At 41.4% G+C, this 18,311-nt stretch overlaps 1 protein-coding gene across 3 annotated transcripts; it reads right to left on the reverse strand.

The window, feature by feature from the left end:
* Positions 1-84: 84 nt before the first annotated feature.
* LOC148427942 (zinc finger protein 654-like) lies at positions 85-18,202 on the reverse strand. 3 transcript variants are annotated; one of them, XM_088408466.1, is made up of 10 exons: positions 18,042-18,202; positions 14,938-15,083; positions 13,915-13,996; positions 12,627-12,762; positions 12,133-12,332; positions 11,839-11,975; positions 10,061-10,202; positions 9,665-9,946; positions 2,764-8,167; positions 85-875 (listed from the first exon to the last, which is right to left on the reverse strand). In XM_088408466.1, exons 1-10 carry the CDS (start codon positions 18,165-18,167, stop codon positions 865-867), a joined length of 6,666 nt encoding a protein of 2,221 aa, XP_088264592.1. In that variant the 5' UTR covers positions 18,168-18,202; the 3' UTR covers positions 85-864. The 3 variants fall into 3 exon arrangements, with proteins under 3 accessions (XP_088264592.1, XP_088264593.1, XP_088264594.1); XM_088408467.1 differs by lacking the exon at positions 85-875 and having other exon boundaries at positions 2,759-8,167; XM_088408468.1 differs by lacking the exons at positions 85-875; positions 2,764-8,167 and having other exon boundaries at positions 8,947-9,946.
* Positions 18,203-18,311: the final 109 nt, after the last annotated feature.

Below are 18,311 nucleotides of genomic sequence, written 5' to 3' on the forward strand. Positions count from 1 at the left end.
TACACTTGGCCGCGCAGGCTCATTTAAATAACCTTTCAGTTACGAAAGAGAACAAAAGTCTGCTTGTAATAGAAAGAAAATCCATAGCGTGAAATACGTTTTATTTTTGTCCAAAGACAGTTATAAACTTAACATCAGCAAACGCTGACATAAGCAATTGAAACTCATCTAATATTTACAATATAAAAAAATAAATAGGACCCGTTGCAGTTAAACCTGTGGTATGTTGAAGGATGCCCAAAAGACAACAGGGTAATGTGTTTCGAGCGCAAAGAGGCCCGTTCACTGACAAATCGCGTACAATTTCAGAACTAACCTGCCAATGAAGCAAAGGAAAACAACTTGAAGTTAGGCAAAGACAGACAGCGGTAACTTGAGAAATTAGAGGGTACGGTGACCCCTACTGGCAGCACCAACATGAGAGCACGAGGGGGGTTCAAAATTCAAACTACATTTCATTGTTTGACGTTAGTTACATGACGCGGAGAGTGCAAAATGCAAACGAAGCATCTTCTTTATGGCTTACTGATGGAGAAAGGTTATCCTTGCAGCAGATGTGCCCACGTTGTCAAGGGTGCGGTTCCGACTCTGGGTGACGCGGGAAACTGCGGATCCGGGGCAGGCACTTCAGTACAAACCATTCAGCAATAACTGTCTGGCTTTCTGTAGAACGGCTAGCGCCCAGGCTTTATTCGCAAGTATCACCATTTTGGCGCTTTTAGTATGTACGTCACATGTCCATACATTATGAAGCCCCGAAGAGAGCCGCTGGACCTTGATCCACACACAGTTCTAGACAGGTTCCGCAGGCCAGTCAGTTCAGCATCCACAAGGTCCACTCACTTGGATTCAAGTCCAGTCAATTCAACTGTTCCCTGCAACGCAAACAATACAAATGACTGCTTTAGTTTAGCCACAATAGCGAGAGAGAGACTCTAGATCACCCATCCCTCCATTTTCTAGAGCCGCTTATCCTCAAATGGTCGCAGGCTTGCTGGTGGCTATCCCAGCTGACTTAAGGCAGTGGGCGGCGGACAAATGCAGGGCACCGACCTAAGGACAATTAACATGTCCAATAAACTTGCCATGCATGTCTTTGGATTGTGGAAGGAAGCCGGGATTAACCGGAGAGAACTCATGCGGGCTCGGGGAGAACATGAAAACTCCACACGGGAAGGCCGAATCGAGGTGGATTTGAACTCGAGTCCCGTTGAACTGTTGAACGATTGACTGCGGCGCCGAGCCGCCCGACTGGAGACGGCTTTGGTCGGGTGTCTGAATGACTATTTAATAACAGCTGAAGCGCTTGCTATGTGTTATGGGTTATGTGTGTGTGTTTGGACATACACACACACACACACACACACACAAATATATACGTATACCGTAATTCCCCAAATATAAGACACTTTTTTTTCCCCAAAATGAAGGCCAAAAGTATGGGTGCGTCCTACAGCAAGAGGAGGGGGATGCCAGGTGGCTTTTAGCATCAATTGCCCGTTGCAGCTAACAGTAGCTCGTTAGCTGAGGTTGTTACGGCATCGTTTTCAGTAAAAGAAGCGGGCAGACTGAACCAACGTCTGACTCCATCCTCGTACACGTGACAATACAATCTCTGGATCTTTTCGGTAACGCAAACTTAAAAAAAAAAAAAAATGAAGCTTGCGTTACATCGATTTGTTGTGAGTTTTATAAGATACGACTCAGGAAGACCCTGACAGCATTTTATGTTATTGCAAGGCTTGTTTTTTTTTTTTAAAGGGCAGTTTTGTCAATCATTCACTTGATTTGAGGAGCAATTTTCTAATTTGTGGAGCTTTTTTTTTTGCCCATTTAACCCAGGAAACGGAAGCAACTTTTGATTCAATACCACATTAACAATCATTATTACTATTATTATAATTACTACAGTTATTACTATTTAATGCATTTATGGACCTTTATTCTATGTGTGTTTTAAACGTCTGATAGCATTTGAATGTAATGTACGTGTCGTCCTCACGTCAGCAGCTACCGGAGACTTGGAAGTGTCAAGCTAAAAGGAACAATTTTAAAAATAAAAGCCTGGTGAGGCCATTGCATTGGTGTTGGCATGTTGCGTTATGATGTTGTAGACAAAAACAAGACCTGACTACTTCTCCTACTCCATCCCCTCGTCTTCAAGGGCCACAACAGTGGGGATTGTTCGATGTGGATTACAGATCAAGCCTAATGAAAAATGGCAGTCTTGAACACAAATCAATTGTTGTTCAAAAACCTTTTGGGACCATCGGCAGCCGCTTGATTCTCAGTATAGCAAGGCCTTGCAGGGCTGTCTGGCGAGAACCACTCATTGAACGCTTGCTCTACAGCAACATTGAAGGTTCATTTTTACAATATATAATATACGACTGACTGTCGCTTGTCTTTGTTCATCTTACGCAGATTATACAATAGACTGTGCTTTTCAATCAATCGATTTTTATTTGTAGAGCCCTGAATCACCAAAGTCTCAAAGGGTTTCACAGGTGAAAAGAGGTCACGTCGAGACTTCTTTTGAAAAAAGAAGTCATTCAGAGACATCTTTTCGGTGTAAGGCACGCAACAGCATCACCTGTCAAAGCTCCTTGTTTTTGCCCCCTCTCTGGAGAAAGAGGAAAAAAAAGGTCGCGCCAAAGAAACCATCCTTTCGACTCAAGTGAACGGTAGCCACTCACTCCTTTGTCACCCGGAAGTAGCCCGGCCCCCATTGTTTACAAACATTCTGAAACGGTCTCGACTAACCCTCGTCATCAGAGTCGAAGCCGAAGCGGTTGGAGCAGCGCTGGAGGCGGAGGTGACTCTGCAGCTCTTCCCCAGTGGTGAAGGTCGCGAAGCAATTGGCGCACCGTCGTCTCTGTGGAGCAACATTGACGAGAGCCTCCTGACACCAGGTGAACACCTCAAACTCCTTCCTTCTTTTGGGCATGGTGGTGAAGCGCTCATCAAGGTACGCCGTTGGGGGCGCCCGCATGTGCTTCTTTCCGTACGCGGCCAGAGTATCCATGCACAATGTAGATCCGCTGGACTCGTTTGTGGAATTCGTTTGCAGCGCGTGGCCAGGCTTGCCTTTGGCACACTCGGGTGTTTGGTTTACGGGCGCCTGCGCCCCAGCGCAGTCGTCCGCTTGTTCGCCATTCGCTCCGCTGCCATTTGAAGCTTCAGTTGCTAATTTAGCGGGACTTTGGTCTGGATGTGGTCTTTTCTTGCTAGTCTTTATTTCACCTTCTTTATTTCCCCCGGTAGCGTCGCTTCTGCAAACCTGCACGTCCTTTGACTTTGAAGTAGGTTCACGTGCCGTAAGTTCAGCGCCAACAGTTGACGTGGTTGAACTGGAGCCGTTACTCGTCACGTTCGAAGGGGTTTTCTGTGACTTTCTCTTCAAATTGGAAGGGACTGCACTGGAGCCATCGCTTGTCAAATTTGAAGTTTTCTTCTTTGACTTTGTCTTTGAAATGGACGTGACTGCACCGGAGCCATCATTATTCACATTTGAAAGGGTTTCCCTTGACTGTCTCCTCAAATTGGACGTCACTGAAACGGATTCATTTCGAGACACGTCTGAATGTTCTTCCTTTGACTCCCGATGCAAATGGGACGCGATGCAACCCGAGCCATCACTAGTCACGTTTGAACTCTTTTTCTTTGACTTCATGTTCCCATTTGACGTGGTGGGGCGGGAATCGCTGGTCAGATTCGAAGGTTCTTCCTTGGACATCATCTTCAAATTGGACATGGTGGAACTGGAGCAATTTTTGGTCATATCTGAGGGTTCTTCCATAGATTTCTTCCTCAAATAGGCTGTTATGGAACTGGAGACTTCATTGGTCACATCTGAAGGTTCTTCTGTTGACATCTGATGCAAACTGGATGTGATGGAACTACAAGTATCGCTACTCTCATTTAGAGGCTCTTCCTTGGCGTTTGTTTTCAAATTAGACAAAACAGAACTAGGGCCTTCACTTGTCACATCTGAAGCTGCTTCCTTTGATTCCCTATTGAAATTGCACGTAGTTGAAGTTGTGCCATCACTTGTCACAATTTGAAGTCCTTCCTTGGACTTTTTGTCGAATTCAGGGCAGATTGTAACATCAATAGGCTTTTTACCATCAGCCTTCAAATGAAGTGCCTTTTCTGATTTCTTTTTTGTTCGCGTCTTCTTCATGTTCATTGCGGTGATAGCAGGAACACAAGCAGCAGAGCCACCTTTGGAAGAATGAGTTTCTGGTACCTCTTCGTCACCGGACTTCTGGGCGACTTCAATTAATGTCGACCTTGCTGGCTGCCTTGAATCTGTTTGCAGTTCTGACCCGAAGCGGGGACTTTTTCTCAGTGAAACTCTTCCCTTTTTTCCCCCACTTGCTCCTAAAGACTCACTTTCCTTTGAAGCGCGGCGCTTTCTCAAATTAAGAACTCTTAACTTGAGTGCGTGCACAATAGAACTCCGTGCTGCCACAGTTAGAGAGGAGCCTTTGCCTAGGGACTTCTTTTGTTCCGTGCAACTGCCTCTTGTGCTCCCACTCGCATCTGTTTTGGACTTTGATTTCTGGTGTAACATTTCAGTCATCGTTCCAGCGTTGCTGACTTGATTGTGCTTTTCTTTCTTTTCTAACTTGTTGCTAACCGTTGGAGACTCTGTTGTCCCTAGAGTGTCTGAGGTGTCACTTTGACTGTTGGAGGTGTTTTCGTCACGCGTTGTTTTTTTTGTCTTGCGTGGACGGCCTCTTTGTCTACGGACCATGTGAGTTTGGTTGACATCGAGCTGCTTTTTCTTGAATGCGTTCCTCAATTGATTCCTGCGTCGAAAGAAGGGCAATTCCCGACTTTTTGTCGCCACCAAATTAGTGTTTGATGTTTGCCGTTTTCTTAACCTCATGTTTAATCTATGATTACTGGACTGTGCAGCGGTGTCCTTGTTGGAGAGATTCTTCAAAACGTTCGAATGCTTGGACACACTTCTCGTTTTCAGTTCATCTTTCACCACGGATGTTTTAGCTTTGGGAGGAGGAACACTGACAGCTTTTGCAACGGTGTCATGTGAGGAAGGGCCCCTTAATTTACGGGTTGACTGGCGCAAAGTCCCTTCTATAGCAGAAGTTACAGCTTCTACTTGCAAGCAGTTAGTTTTAGCATCAGCCTGCTCATCCGCAGTCGTTACCGGCTTGGTGGGTTTGAAAGCATAATGCTCTCTTTCGTGAAGGTTCAGTGCCCAGAGACAAATAAATAATTTGGAACAACCAGGTAAGCAGCACACTGCCTGCAGTGGACTGTGTTTTCTGGCGTGGCGTCTCATTTCATTTCCGGTTTTGAATCTAGCTGCGCAACCCAAATGAAGGCATGGATGGCGAGGACTTAGTCGGTGCCTTTCCACATGATGTTGAAAATGTTCAAAACTCCATAAAACCCGCATGCAAATACTGCATTTGTTGTCTGCCACTTTTAATGACAGCTCTAAAGGTTTGATGTCACCATAGTGATTCTCCAGAGCATGGTAGAGGAGAGAAACACGGCTTTTGGAGAGGTCTGTAGACCAAGTGCATCCCTCTGCTGGACAGTTAACTTTCTCTACAGGCTCTGCTCTTTTCTCCCGAGTAACCTTCTTCCTATCTTTAATTTTACTATCCTTAAAACATTCAGCACGTTTCCTCTTCTGAACCGATGATGCAAATCTCTCACAAGATTTTGGCAGGTGGTGATTCATCTTTCGGTCGCCTGCTTTGTCTTTGGCAGCGTGTTTCGGAAGTGTTTGCTCGTTTTCAGCTTTTGACTTGGTCTGTTTCTTTTGGTCAAATTGATTCCTTTTGCCAATTAGTCCATTGACCTTGTGATCTGTGATTTTCCTGTCACCGCACTCTTTTTGTGTGCGTTCTGGTACGAAATGACTTTCGACAAACTTGTCATTTGATCGCAAATTTCTCGATTCTAATGTGTGCGCTTCTGGGTGGCTTACAGATTTACTGCAAACAGAGGACCTCCTAAGCCTCCTACTGATGTGATGGCCAGACGGCCTCTCGGGAACATGTTCTTTGACGGTCGTCTTGGGTTGGGAAAAATCTTTGGTCTCTGAAACAGCAGGTTGTTGTGCTTTGTTACTTGCTAACTCCTTGCTTTTTTTGAGTTTCTCAATATGATCAGATAAGTGCATCATGGCCAGAAGGTCATCTTTAAACATGGTCCCACAAAACATGCACTCATCCTTGCGGAAGTGGAACATCGCGTGTATTACTACACGTCTACCCTTAAAATCTTTTTGACAAAAAGTACAGCGATACTCCAACTTGGATTCCTCTGTTTCGATTGTTTCGTCATCCTCAAAGTCGTCAACATCGTCTTCCTCAGCTGATCTTCTTTGAATGTTTACTTGCATATTAGCGGGGCTTGACGGTTCTGGCACTATGTGAGTGGAGGCATTTACGACATTTGTTTTATTTTGAAGCGCTGATTCCTTGGAGTCAGTGTGAGTCGACTGTTTGACATTTTCCACGTCTTGAGGAAGTTCAACAGGAGGATGCTGAGTGACCATCTCCTTTACAGAGCGTGAAATTTCATCGCAATGGTTAGAAGGTTCGTATTGTATCTGCTCAGTAACATCTTTGGCCTTGTCCGTACATGTGCGGTCATTTTCAGAAAGAGGGAAAAAAGGCATTGGTTTTTGTTCTTCATCCATGTTTACCAGAGCTTGTCCATTTTCAAGAGGCTTGTGAGACAGAGAGTCATAAATTTGAAAAGGTGGCATACTGGACACCGTCAAAGTGTAATCAGTATCTTCTTTTTGTGTGCTTTGTGCATTACAGGTCTGAGAAAACTCAGTGGAAGCTGTGGTTGGCCGTTGAGTGACCTTCCCCACTGTGGGGCTTTGTGAAGCAAAAGTCACCATCTCAGCAGAAGGTTCATCATTATGTTCTGGGAATTTAACTGTGTTAGGAGAGTGAGCAGTTTTTTCTAAAATGTGAGATTTTGTTCCTTTTGACACAATTAATTTAGCAGAAGAGACCACTTTACTATTCCCTGCATTTTCTAGAAGTTTGTTTGCTGATGACTGGAGAACTGGGCTTAAGGGTCCTGGATGTTCAGTTACGACTGCAGCCTTCGAGCTCAAAACAACACTTGTCTCAGCATTAGGTTTCTCACAAAGCGCTCTTTGTGGTTCTTTGGGGGGACTCCCATGCGCAGAAGAGCGTGTGATTGTTGATACGGACCCATGAATATTTGACCCGTTACCCTTTCCTTTGGGCCTGCGAGCATAACAGTGCAAGAGCTGTACAAGCATAGTTTCATCTCTTGCTCTAAGGATGACCTCTTTTCCATGAAGCACCTTCACAGGATGGGAGGAGTCAGGAAGCTTTAGTGTTGGTTTATAAAAGAGCATCGGAGGACAGCCTTTCTGTCTGTGACAGTCCTCGGTGAAGGTTCCCATCAGCTCATTGTCTGGTAGTGAAAGCTCCAGAATTAATTGCGGAGAAGACACTGGTTCAACTGCGTCGAGTGGAAATCCTCTCTCATGTCTGGTACATGAATTTTCGGGCACCTTGGGCTGCGTACTGTGTTTGAGCTGCCCATTTTCAGACCTTTTTAGGGCAGATGACTGATGAACCCTTCGATATCTCAAACCACGTTTCCTAAGTTTAGAGTCTTGCAGATGATCAGAATCTTCCAGTAGCCATTTGGGTTTCTGAATTCTTCGTTTAGGAGGATCTTTTTCAGACAGTCGGGTAGCTCGCCTTAGCTGCCCAGAACTTGTGTCATGCATCCTGTCAAGCTGCCAAAATGAACGTCTCAAAGGTTGAGAAGATGCTTCCTTTGTATATCGTGACCTGTGGTTAGCCTTTTTTTTCAAAACATTGCTCTTATTCAGTCCTGTTTTGGCTTGGCCCAACTTGAATTTTTTGGGGGCCTCCCCAGAGCTAATTTCTTTTTGTTTGCCATCATTCTGAATAGGTGTTTTTGATCTTCCATTATCAGTATTTCCCGCTGTTGTGCTGTATCCAAAAGAAAACTCTGTGGCACAGTAGTTTGGGACCCATGTTTCCTCCATGAGTTCTTCGAGGGAAGCATCACCCACTTTTTCATTCATCAATTTCAAACAATTAGTCCGCAAAGCGATGAGGTTCCAAAACTCTGGGTCAAAGTAAAGGTCCTTCTTTAAGACCTGCCAACAAACAACATAAACAATACAATCATCCATTAGTGTATTACCTGGATACCGACTGATTAACTGATTATAGCCCTTCTAATGTCAGTTGAGGGATGAGCAAGCTATGACTCATATGAAAAGAACAGGCAATGTCTTTGGTAGGATTGGTGCCACCGCCAACCCTGCAGAGCTGGGTTGCTTTTGCGCATTTCGCCATGGCACGAGTACTTCAATAAAAAGAAAATAGCTTCCCAATCATTGACCTAACAGGTAGTGGGTCGCAATAGCATATAGCTTTATTAAGGTGATGATTACAGAAGCCGGAAGCCACGGACTACTGCAAAAGATTTCACTATGGGGTGTAGGCCGCTATGTGGGCATGTACCGAACATTTGTTTACTCCGTATAGGATACTCAACAATCAGCATTGTTTCTTTTGTATATTCACTGTATCGAAAGCTCAGCAAACAGTGCTATGGTAATCATGTGACATGATGCCGTCTTTAGGCGTCTTTCCAAGTCATGTGTACTTCCAGGTACAGTTGTCAAATGTCACATTCGAGATGTACATTTCTTAGAAGAAAGACATGCTTCATCACTATTCATAGCGATTTCAGACCTTACTCTGACCATCAAAAGCCAACAAAACAATGAAATTGAAAACAAAGTGTTTTTAATGTAGCTATATAATGCTGTATCTCGTATGATACGTCATTACCTTTTTCAATCTTCTCATTCCTCTATTATCGATTCCTCTGTATTTTGTCACTTTTTAGTTGAACGTCTGTTCTGCTTGTGTGGATGCCTATACTCTACTTTTTGTATGATAAATGTTTGAATATGGGGAAATAGAAAGCACAAGCAAGATTGCTAGTGCAACCGAGTGAGTGGAATAAGAGAGGGAAAATGAAGACGTCTGAGTGAAATAAGAGAATGAAAATGAGGACGTGCGAGAGAAATACCAAAAGTGACAAATCCAGGTCCAGAAAGTAAAAACCTTAGCAGGGTTCTGCTTTAGCCATAAGTGGGTCTGAAAGGCAAACAAGCTCCGGGGATCTAACAATCACCTGTTGCAGTATTTTTACATTCAGGGCCTGGATTTGCCATCTCTGTCTTTAACAACAAATTTATGTTGCTAAAAAATCTGGTCAAACAGCATGTACTCCTAAATGTCACCTGAACAACTGCTGTATTCAATTTCATGCTTTGCATTGTTTGTGATGAATGGAGCTGTAGCTCAACCCCATAAAGTACTAGTCAAAAGTTTTAATAAATGTAATGAACAAACTGAAAGAGGGTTGCAGAAAATTGGACTTAACCAAGTAAATTTAAGGTTTAAAAAAAAAAAATCTATGAAGACTGAAAATGAAGGTTTTATAATTTATGTATTTTATAAATCGACAGGTAAAATTGTTAATTGGTATATTTTTTCTGCTATATTTCATTATTGGCATAAATAAAAACATATCCACCAGGCTCGGACAGATATTTTTTGTAGTGACCGTGCTTTACCTGCAAAGTTTCAAATCGGATTTGATTCCTGATGGGGCTGCGCTCGACATGGTAGTCTTGGTCTGGAAGCATATACAACAAATATACCATCTTGTACGATTCCACGGTGCGTTCCAAAAAGAAAACTAGTAGTGCACACGCCCGGCACACTTCCAGATCGTTGGGCAGGAGGCCAGCAATAGTTTTATACAGCAGCGACTTAGTGTTAAGTTCACATGGGAGACATGATTTCAAGGCATCTGCACAAAGCTCCACACAAAACTGGACCCCGTCTTCACCCAGCTAAAAAGACAGAAATATAAAGCGCTGTAAAATATTTTGGTGCATGAGTATTTCACTTGTATTTTTTTTTTTTTTTTTGTATCCAAATCACATTTTGATTGGTACTATGCTTACCTTTTCTATTACAACTCTGACAAACGGGAAGACCGAGTTGATATTAGTGGCAGACTGCATTAGCTGACGGCTTTCCTCAAGAAAAGCCTGTTTGGAAGTATTCAGCCGGTTGTGAAGTTTGCTCCATACAACAACAAGCTCCCTATGAAAGTGAACAAGGAAGGAATGTTTATACACCGTTCTAACAGAGTGCACTGCGAAGGCATTGACAACGCTTCATTTCATCCACATTTTGTCATTCCAAACTGCATTAATCTCATATCTCAAAATTTGAGAAACAATACATTATGGCAACGTGAAAAGTTTGACAGTTTTTCAATTTGTTAAAAATAAGAAAATACAAAACCACACTCTTTCATAAGTATACACAGCCTTTGCTAAATACTTGTTTGATCCTTCTGTGGCAGCAATTAAAGCCTCAAATCTTTTTGAATATGATGGCACAAGTTTAGCACATCTATCCTGAGGCAAGTCTACCCATTCTTCTTTGCAGTATTTCCTAAACTCCATCAAATTGGCTCCGAGACATCTTGTGCACAGCCATTTTTCGCTAGAGATGTTCAATCTGGGCTATGGCTGGGCAACTTCATGACATTCACAGAATGGATGTGACGCCAATCCTTAGAGATCTTGGCTGTGTGCTTAGGGTCGTTGTGCTATTGAAAAACAAACCTTCACACCAGTCAGAGGTCAAGATCGCTCAAGTGCAGGTTTTCTTCCATGGTATCTCAGTATATTTCTGCATTTATATTTCTTTCTATCCTGACAAGTCTGCCAGTTCCTGCTGCTGAAAAACATCCCGATTGTGTGATACTGCCACCACGATGATGGTATTGGCCTGGTATGAGCGGTGCCTGTTTTCGTTCTAATACGAAACCTGGTATTTACACATAAGAGTTCAATCTTCATCCCATCAGACCAGAAAATTATGTTTCTCATGGTCTGGGAGTCATTCAAGTGCTTTTTGGCAAATTCCAGACAGGTTTCCCAATACTTTCTACTGAGGAGGGGCTTTCGCCAGGCCACACAATTATACAGATCTTATTGGTGGATTGCCGCAGTGATGGTTGTCCTTATGGAAGGCTCTCCTCTTTCTACAAAGGAATGCTGGAGCTCTGACAGAGTGGCCATCATGTTCTTGGTCACCTGCCTGAATAAGGCCCCGGATCACTCAGTTTGGATGGCCTACCAGTTCTAGGAAGAGTCCTGGTGGTTTCAAACATCTTCAATTTACAAATCATGGAGGCCACTGTTCTCATTGGGACCTTCAAAGCAATGTTTTTTTTTTTTTTCTTGTATCCTTCCCCAAATTTGTGTGTCAAGACAATCATGTCTCGCAGGTCTACAGACATTTCCTTTGTTCTTCATGCTTGGTGTTGGTGCTCAAGCATGCACGGTCAACCCGGTGGACCTTTCTAGACAGGTATATACCTTTCCAAATCATGCCCAATCAACTGAATTTGAAGCTATAGAAACATTAGGGATGCAGTGGAAAAAAGATGCACCTAAGCCAAATTTTGAGCTTCATTGCGCTTCGCAAAGACTGTATACAAATATGTAAATTTAATTATTTGCCTTGCAATTAGCTGGCAACTAGTTCAGGGTGTCCCCCCGCCTACTGCCCGAAGCCAGTTGGGATTTTTGAGGTAAGAGATTAATTTAATACAATTTGGAGTGAAACTTTAAAATGGCAAAATGTGGAAAAATTGAAGTGCTGTGGACACTTTCCGGAAGCCGTGTAAAAAAATGGAATTTTAATTAAAATGATATTTACCCACCATAAATAGTACATGTCTCCCCTGCAAAGTTGCTGGGAGAGGAACACCTGGCATAGACCTAACAGCATTTCATGTGTTTCCTCATATTCTAAACTGCAGATGATGTGCACTGCATCTTTACCAGTGAAGTCAACAACCTGAAACAAAACATTTCAGGTTAGGGCTATGAGACAAAAATTATTTACTGGTATATATAAGAACAAGTCAGAAAATCTGAATATCCTGATGTGGCTGTATTTCTGCAATGGGGGGGGCAATTACATAACAGCAACCGCCCACCACCCTGCCACCTACCTCTTTAAGCAGCCGATTGTATTGCGTCTTGTAAAGCCATGTGAGGTAGACCTGGAGGAAGAACAAGTGCTTCCCTGCCGTTGGATGGCAAAGACAACACTTAGCCAGGGCTAAAGCCTCACTGACGCGCTCACGGGACAGAAGATAGCGGACCCGTAGCTCCAAGAAAACTGGCAACTCAGAGCTGAGGTACCTGTCCACTGAGACAATGACGTTTCCAAGTTATGTGTATATGCCAGTTCTTTGACATCAACACATTTGGGTATAGATCATTAACTGTAAGTTATTAACAGGCTTTTCTTGTTTGTACACAAGCAATGTTTGTAAAATGTGTAAAAATGTATTCACATGAGTGAGACTCAAAGCCATGCAACGCACGATGAAAAAAAAAATTAACAATATTTGCGGAGTGCACGTTTTATCAGAAAAATAAGACTTCAATAAACACGGGAAATGCAAACTGAGGTAATGACTGGACTACAAACATCATTTACCTTCAATTTGAGGTAAACTGGATTCACTGAGTATTTCTTTTAAGGTAGTACTGGCCCAAGCCCCCCCTGCTCGAAGCAAAGGCTCAACCTGAAGTAAGTGGACATTCTGATGCCTTAAAAGGGAAAAATGGCATTCCTACAAAAAGGCAAGACAACATTGTGTTATAACAAGATTGTTGCAGTGTTAAGATAACAGAGATAAAATAAGATTACGTTTACATTCAAAACACTTAAATTCTAACAAGATACAGTATACACTCACCCATCGAACAGTAATAGCAGTGATACCTATATCTTTATTTTTGGCTGTACACTGAATGGATGAGTTTTACGAAGGGTAAATGGGAGACAAGAGATCAACATTTCAGCTTTCATTTCCATCACATAAAAATAATTACAATAAAAAAAAAATCTATCGATCATGAAAACAACGGATTTCTTCTGTTAAGGTACAGCAGAATTACCGTAATTCCCCAAATATAATTCACACTTCCCCACCCAAAAATAAAGGCCAAAAGTATGGGCGCGTCTTACGAATGTTAACTAAATTATAATTATTATTATTGTTTTTGCTGGGTGAAAAAAATATACACACACACACACACGAAAGATCAAATAAAACATTTACACCTAATTATGAATGACCAATTTTTACATGTTTTGACAATCCACATTTATTTATTTTACAACTTCAAAATGAACATGCCAAGGCATTTGTGTCGTCATATTATTTGTTATGGTTTATTTTGAAGTTCTCACTATGTTTGGCGGTGTTTTATCAGTGTCATGCAGAGCATGACCAGGTGAGCGCATACTTTTGTGTACCAAATGTCAAAATCTACAGCCACAAGAAAATAGATCTTGAGCTGTCCATGGACAAAAAATCTTGCGGCTGTCTAATCTTGAATGGTTTTGAAGTATGAGATCTCACCCTGTCTCTATTATGTTAAAAAGCATCTAAACTTGACTGTTTTGGACAAATGGCGCACAAAAAATAAAATCAGCTTATATCGCATTATATCCCATCCTTTTTTTTTTTAGTAAATAAAAAGAAATCTAAAATCCAAACCTTTCACAGCCAAAACATCACAATCCCAAACAAAAGGTGCTGGCTTTTAAGTTGTGTAGAGGGTCGAGAAGTAAACAACTGAAAGTAAGCGCTGAAATGGTCATTGCTTGTCTTATTTACTATTTTTTGTCGTCAACAGTAAACCAAACATTTAGTTATTTGAAATGTGTTTGTTTCAATTTTGGCCAGAAATATCCAAAGGCTGTAAATACAATTTACCTGAAATTTAACAGAAAAGTGTTTCAAAGCCTCTTTTTGGAAATCTTGCTCATCAAAGAAGAGCAGCAACTCAAAAACACTCCTGTGTGAAGAAAGAAAAATCAGATGGGTACAGAAACAGTCAAATGAAGAATGTCTACATTTTGGATGAATCACGACAGGGTAGAATTGCTAACAGTGAAAAAGCCTTACGCTGTACAAAAAAATAAAAAAGAAAAGAAAAATACCCTGCTACCCTAGCCATACACTGACATACTATTGTAATATTACTGGAACACTGCTATTGTATTTAAATCAGATGGTTTCATTTTATTTGTGGTTAAAATTAACATCTGTGATTACCACTTACAACTCTTAAAAAGTGAGCTCAGGTCAGGTGTGTCTGCAAAGCAAATCACCTTCACATTATGTCTTTGTTGTCTTTTTATTTTCCATTTGTGACGAGTGAGCACTGTCAAAGAGGTTCCTGTGCAACGCCTTTTGCACGGAACAATGGAACAAACTGTTGTGGATTTTTTTTTAGGATTTTGGAGAGATCGGTAAAATAATATGGTCGGTAAAACAAATGGTCTTTTTTGGGTTTCTTTAATTTGAGTCTTCAAAGACACAAGTCTTAAAAGCGCAGTCTGATGTTTTGTAAGAGGGTGTGAAGGACAGGACAACAAGAGAGAAGAGTCTTATTCATTCAAAAGAATGAACTGCAACAAAATGAAAGCCAGTGCTAAACGCCAAGAAACATTCCTCTGTTCAACTTGCTTAACAATCAGCAGAGTAGAATTAATTACAAGGGAGGCAAGAACCATAAATTAAATATGTCTGCGTTGAATTCACTTATCTGTCAAGGTTGTCTAATTCTAGCTACACAAGTACTGTAATTCTCATGTATGTTAAACAAACGGTTCTTTGTTCAAATTAAACCAGGCGGTCAGTTAACAACAAAATGTTCTACTAATAGTTATTTTCCATTAAAATACTCACGTTTATATGTAAAGAAAAGCACCGTTTGAGGATGCATATACTTACAAGGCCAAGCTACTGAGCGTGTGAAGCACGTGATCACAGCTTGACACGAAGGAAGATGAGGCCTGGGTGAAGGAGCACAGGGCCGCCTCGAGGACCCTGAGTCGATGAAGTGGTGCCTGCCAGCGAGAGGCGTACTCTTCTACCAGCTAAATGTACACAGGAAAAAAACAATTTAGTCAAAAGATTCCTAACCAGGGCTCCATAGCACCTTAATCTGCAATGAGAGATAATACTGGTAATGCTGCAAAGAAGTTTTCCAATTGTGTTTGTTTTGCCTGAAAATTATTATTCATTGACAGGGTCCAAAATTAACAGTGGCTCAATCGGCCTGTGGCACCACCTTGCTGGGTCACTGGCGCCATTTTATAGAGCTCCGCAGGTTCATTTTGCTAACTTCTTACCTTTGTGTGCTCTAAAAATTTACAGCAGGTGCAAACAATAGTCAATCACCTTATAATTTATTACATAGAAATACAAATGTAATATCACAACAAATCAGTGATGAATCATGTCATTCAACTGAAATTTACAACAGTAATATAGTCTATTTAAATACACACAAACTAAGACATTGTGTATTTTTATTCAATACACAAACATAAAAGGATTCAAATAAAAGTGCAATCTATCTTTAAAGGGGTCAAATTTCTTAACACGCTACATTACTTAGGACAACCAAGAATAGTGAATTTGTACTGTAGAACATTCACAACTTTTGAGTACAACAATGAACAAGAATCTATTTGTTGATATGTACCGGTCCAGTAGTATAATCGAGTTCTAAGTACACAGTCCTCCACTCTTTGTTTTATCGGAATCACGGAGTAGTATCCACCTAGTTCGATAGCATATTCCCCTGTGTAGCCATGTTTCCGTGAGTAACATGACATTGTATTCTATGACGTTCTTGTGTTGTGTGATCTAAAGCCGCAACTCAACAATCTTGCTTGCCAGTGACCGCACATTAGCAGGAAGATGCTGGGTAGAGAGAACCGGTGCAGTGTTAGCTTTAGCCTAGATCTCAGCTGTCCGAGTTTACCCCGCCTTTGTTTATGTTCTCTACAACTCCTGGGAGCACTTCCAGTCTGCCAGGTAGAATGCAAAGCATTTGCTGTTATCTATGGATCAGGGATGAGGCGAAGGTCGCTGGTTAAGCGGTTGTCATTTTTCAGCCCGTTGTCCAAAAGCTCGTAGGATGTAGAAGTCAGGCGTTGATGCTTGAGCAGAACCAAAATGATCCAAAATGTTCCAAAATGGAACATCATTGCTCTCTTGCAAACTGGAGAGACACTGAGCCTAACGTTCAGCAGGAGCTACAGCTATGTTGCTTAGATTTCCCCTGCCAAGTGCATCTGATTCTTCTTCCGGGAATGAGTGAGTGAATGTAGTGAAGGACTAAGGTGAGGAAGGGAAAAAAAAAAACCTTCAGTGGAACTTCCCATTGTAAGAAAGCACGTGCAGGGACCCAAATGCGCGAATGATGTGGAAAAACAAATTAAAAATATATAAAAGCGGCTAGGCAACGATGGGAAACACTAATTGTGTTGGTAGCAGTATCAAGAAGTGTGTACTTACAAAAATAAATAAATAAACTGTGTAAACAAGCCAATAAAATATATCATGACTCTGGTTACTAGTTTGGGCCATAATATGTTAGAACATTGGCAAGAAATGTTTGTCATAGTTTTCCAAAGTAAAAGAAAATGTTTTATTTTGCCACAACACAAAGCAGGTGACTTTCATGGACAACTACAGAAACTGGATATTTATTTAGAGTTGAGAAACTACAATTCAAAGCATTTAGTTAATTCTAAATAAGAAAAAAATCATCTGGTTATCAAAAATACTGATGAATATGGTAATGAATTACTTTGTTATAATCCATTGTACCTCTAAATACCACTGTTGTGGGCATTGATGTCTGCGATTTAAAACAGCGACACCACAATCTATCACCTTTCAGGAACATTCTGAATATTTTCTATTCTGTTTTCAGTTAATATTTTGGTTTTCTTAGGTTTTGTGTCTCAGCCAAAACAAACGCACGGAACCATAACTACTACCCCAAAACATTATTTTATATGATCATTTTTGTTCATTCTTTTTTTTGTATGGCTGCAACAACTATCTTAATAACCTATTTATCTGTCTCGTTTTGGTGACATTGATTTAATTGCAGTTTCCTTAATGGGAAAATAAATATGACCCTTTATTTTAATTCGTTTTATATGATTACTGGTTCGGTCCGTAAGGTCATCTAATAGCTATTGGGTATAATTGATAATTGTTTTCCAAAGTAAAAGCAGATGCTTGCAAACATTTTGATTTATCACAATTATAATCAGTCTGTTTAAAGAGACAACTAAATAAATGGGGAGTTGGACAATGTTAGGTCTCTAAATATTGAATCCGTTATCAGAAAATAAAGATTAATTTGTTTGCCAAATTGTTGATTAATCAATGCACTTCTAGTTTCGAGTGACATTTTCTCCACATAGTGAAATGAAATTTGATATGAAATAAGTTTTGGCTCAATAAACGTTGGGGACGACTTAGATAAAGTCCTGGTTTAGCCAATTCGGTACGACGACTGTATTTTACCGCATTAACAATCAAATCTAGTGATTCACTCCGATCCCTAGATTAATTTGATTATCTGGACAGATTACAAAATGTGTCTAATCGGTCAGCGTCTAAGAAAGCATCGCCAACCGGTAATTGGAACTGGGACCTAAGGGTGCAGTGAAGGTGTCGTCGAGTGCAAAGCACAAACCTCAGTAAACATTTGACTAAGTTTGTTGGTAAAATCGTGATCGCTTGCCCAGGCGTTATTATAACAACTTAGCTGTAAAAAAAAAAAAAAATAATCGTTAGACATCGCCAGAATAGCAATTGGATTGAGATCTTTTACTGTGTTTTTACTGTATGGACTTTAAAATTCGTTCCGAAACCATGTTTGTGTTTTAGAAGCCACTGACTCATTGCTGCTCTCAAACGTAGCGGCTAAAGCTAGCCAGCCACTTCGGGGGGAGGGGAGTAAGCTAACATACATGCTAATACCTTCGACAACAAATATGTCAACGACGCGGTATATGCCCACCTACCTTGCAATAGCGTGAACAGAACGTTTTGCTGTCCCCCAACAAGTCGTCACTCGAATGTGAGCTTATGAGAGACTGTAAGTGTTTGTCTAACGCCTCCAACTCGAGTAAACTGTCGTCCTCCGCCATACTAGCTGCTTAGGCTCGCTCGTAGCAGCCCAGCCAGCGGCTACACAACAGGGTACGCAACGCCGGGCGCTCATTGGCTACTCGCGACGTAAACTGGAGCGCTTGGCCAAAAGTCCGGTGTGCACCGATATAAATCTGTCAGGG

Source organism: Hippichthys cyanospilos, chromosome 2 (assembly GCF_059441005.1).
Source record: "Hippichthys cyanospilos isolate Australia breed blue-spotted pipefish chromosome 2, RoL_Hcya_1.0, whole genome shotgun sequence".
NCBI classification, from domain to species: Eukaryota; Metazoa; Chordata; class Actinopteri; order Syngnathiformes; family Syngnathidae; genus Hippichthys; species Hippichthys cyanospilos.

Excerpts from the sequence above, each read along its gene's own strand:
- LOC148427942 (XM_088408466.1), bottom strand. The coding sequence starts at position 18,167 with ATGGCGGAGGACGACAGTTTACTCGAGTTGGAGGCGTTAGACAAACAC. Across the intron at positions 13,997-14,937 it reads ACGCTCAGTAGCTTGGCCTT|GAGTGTTTTTGAGTTGCTGC; the intron begins GTAAGTATATGC and ends TTCTTCACACAG. Across the intron at positions 8,168-9,664 it reads TCCGATTTGAAACTTTGCAG|GTCTTAAAGAAGGACCTTTA; the intron begins GTAAAGCACGGT and ends GTTTGTTGGCAG.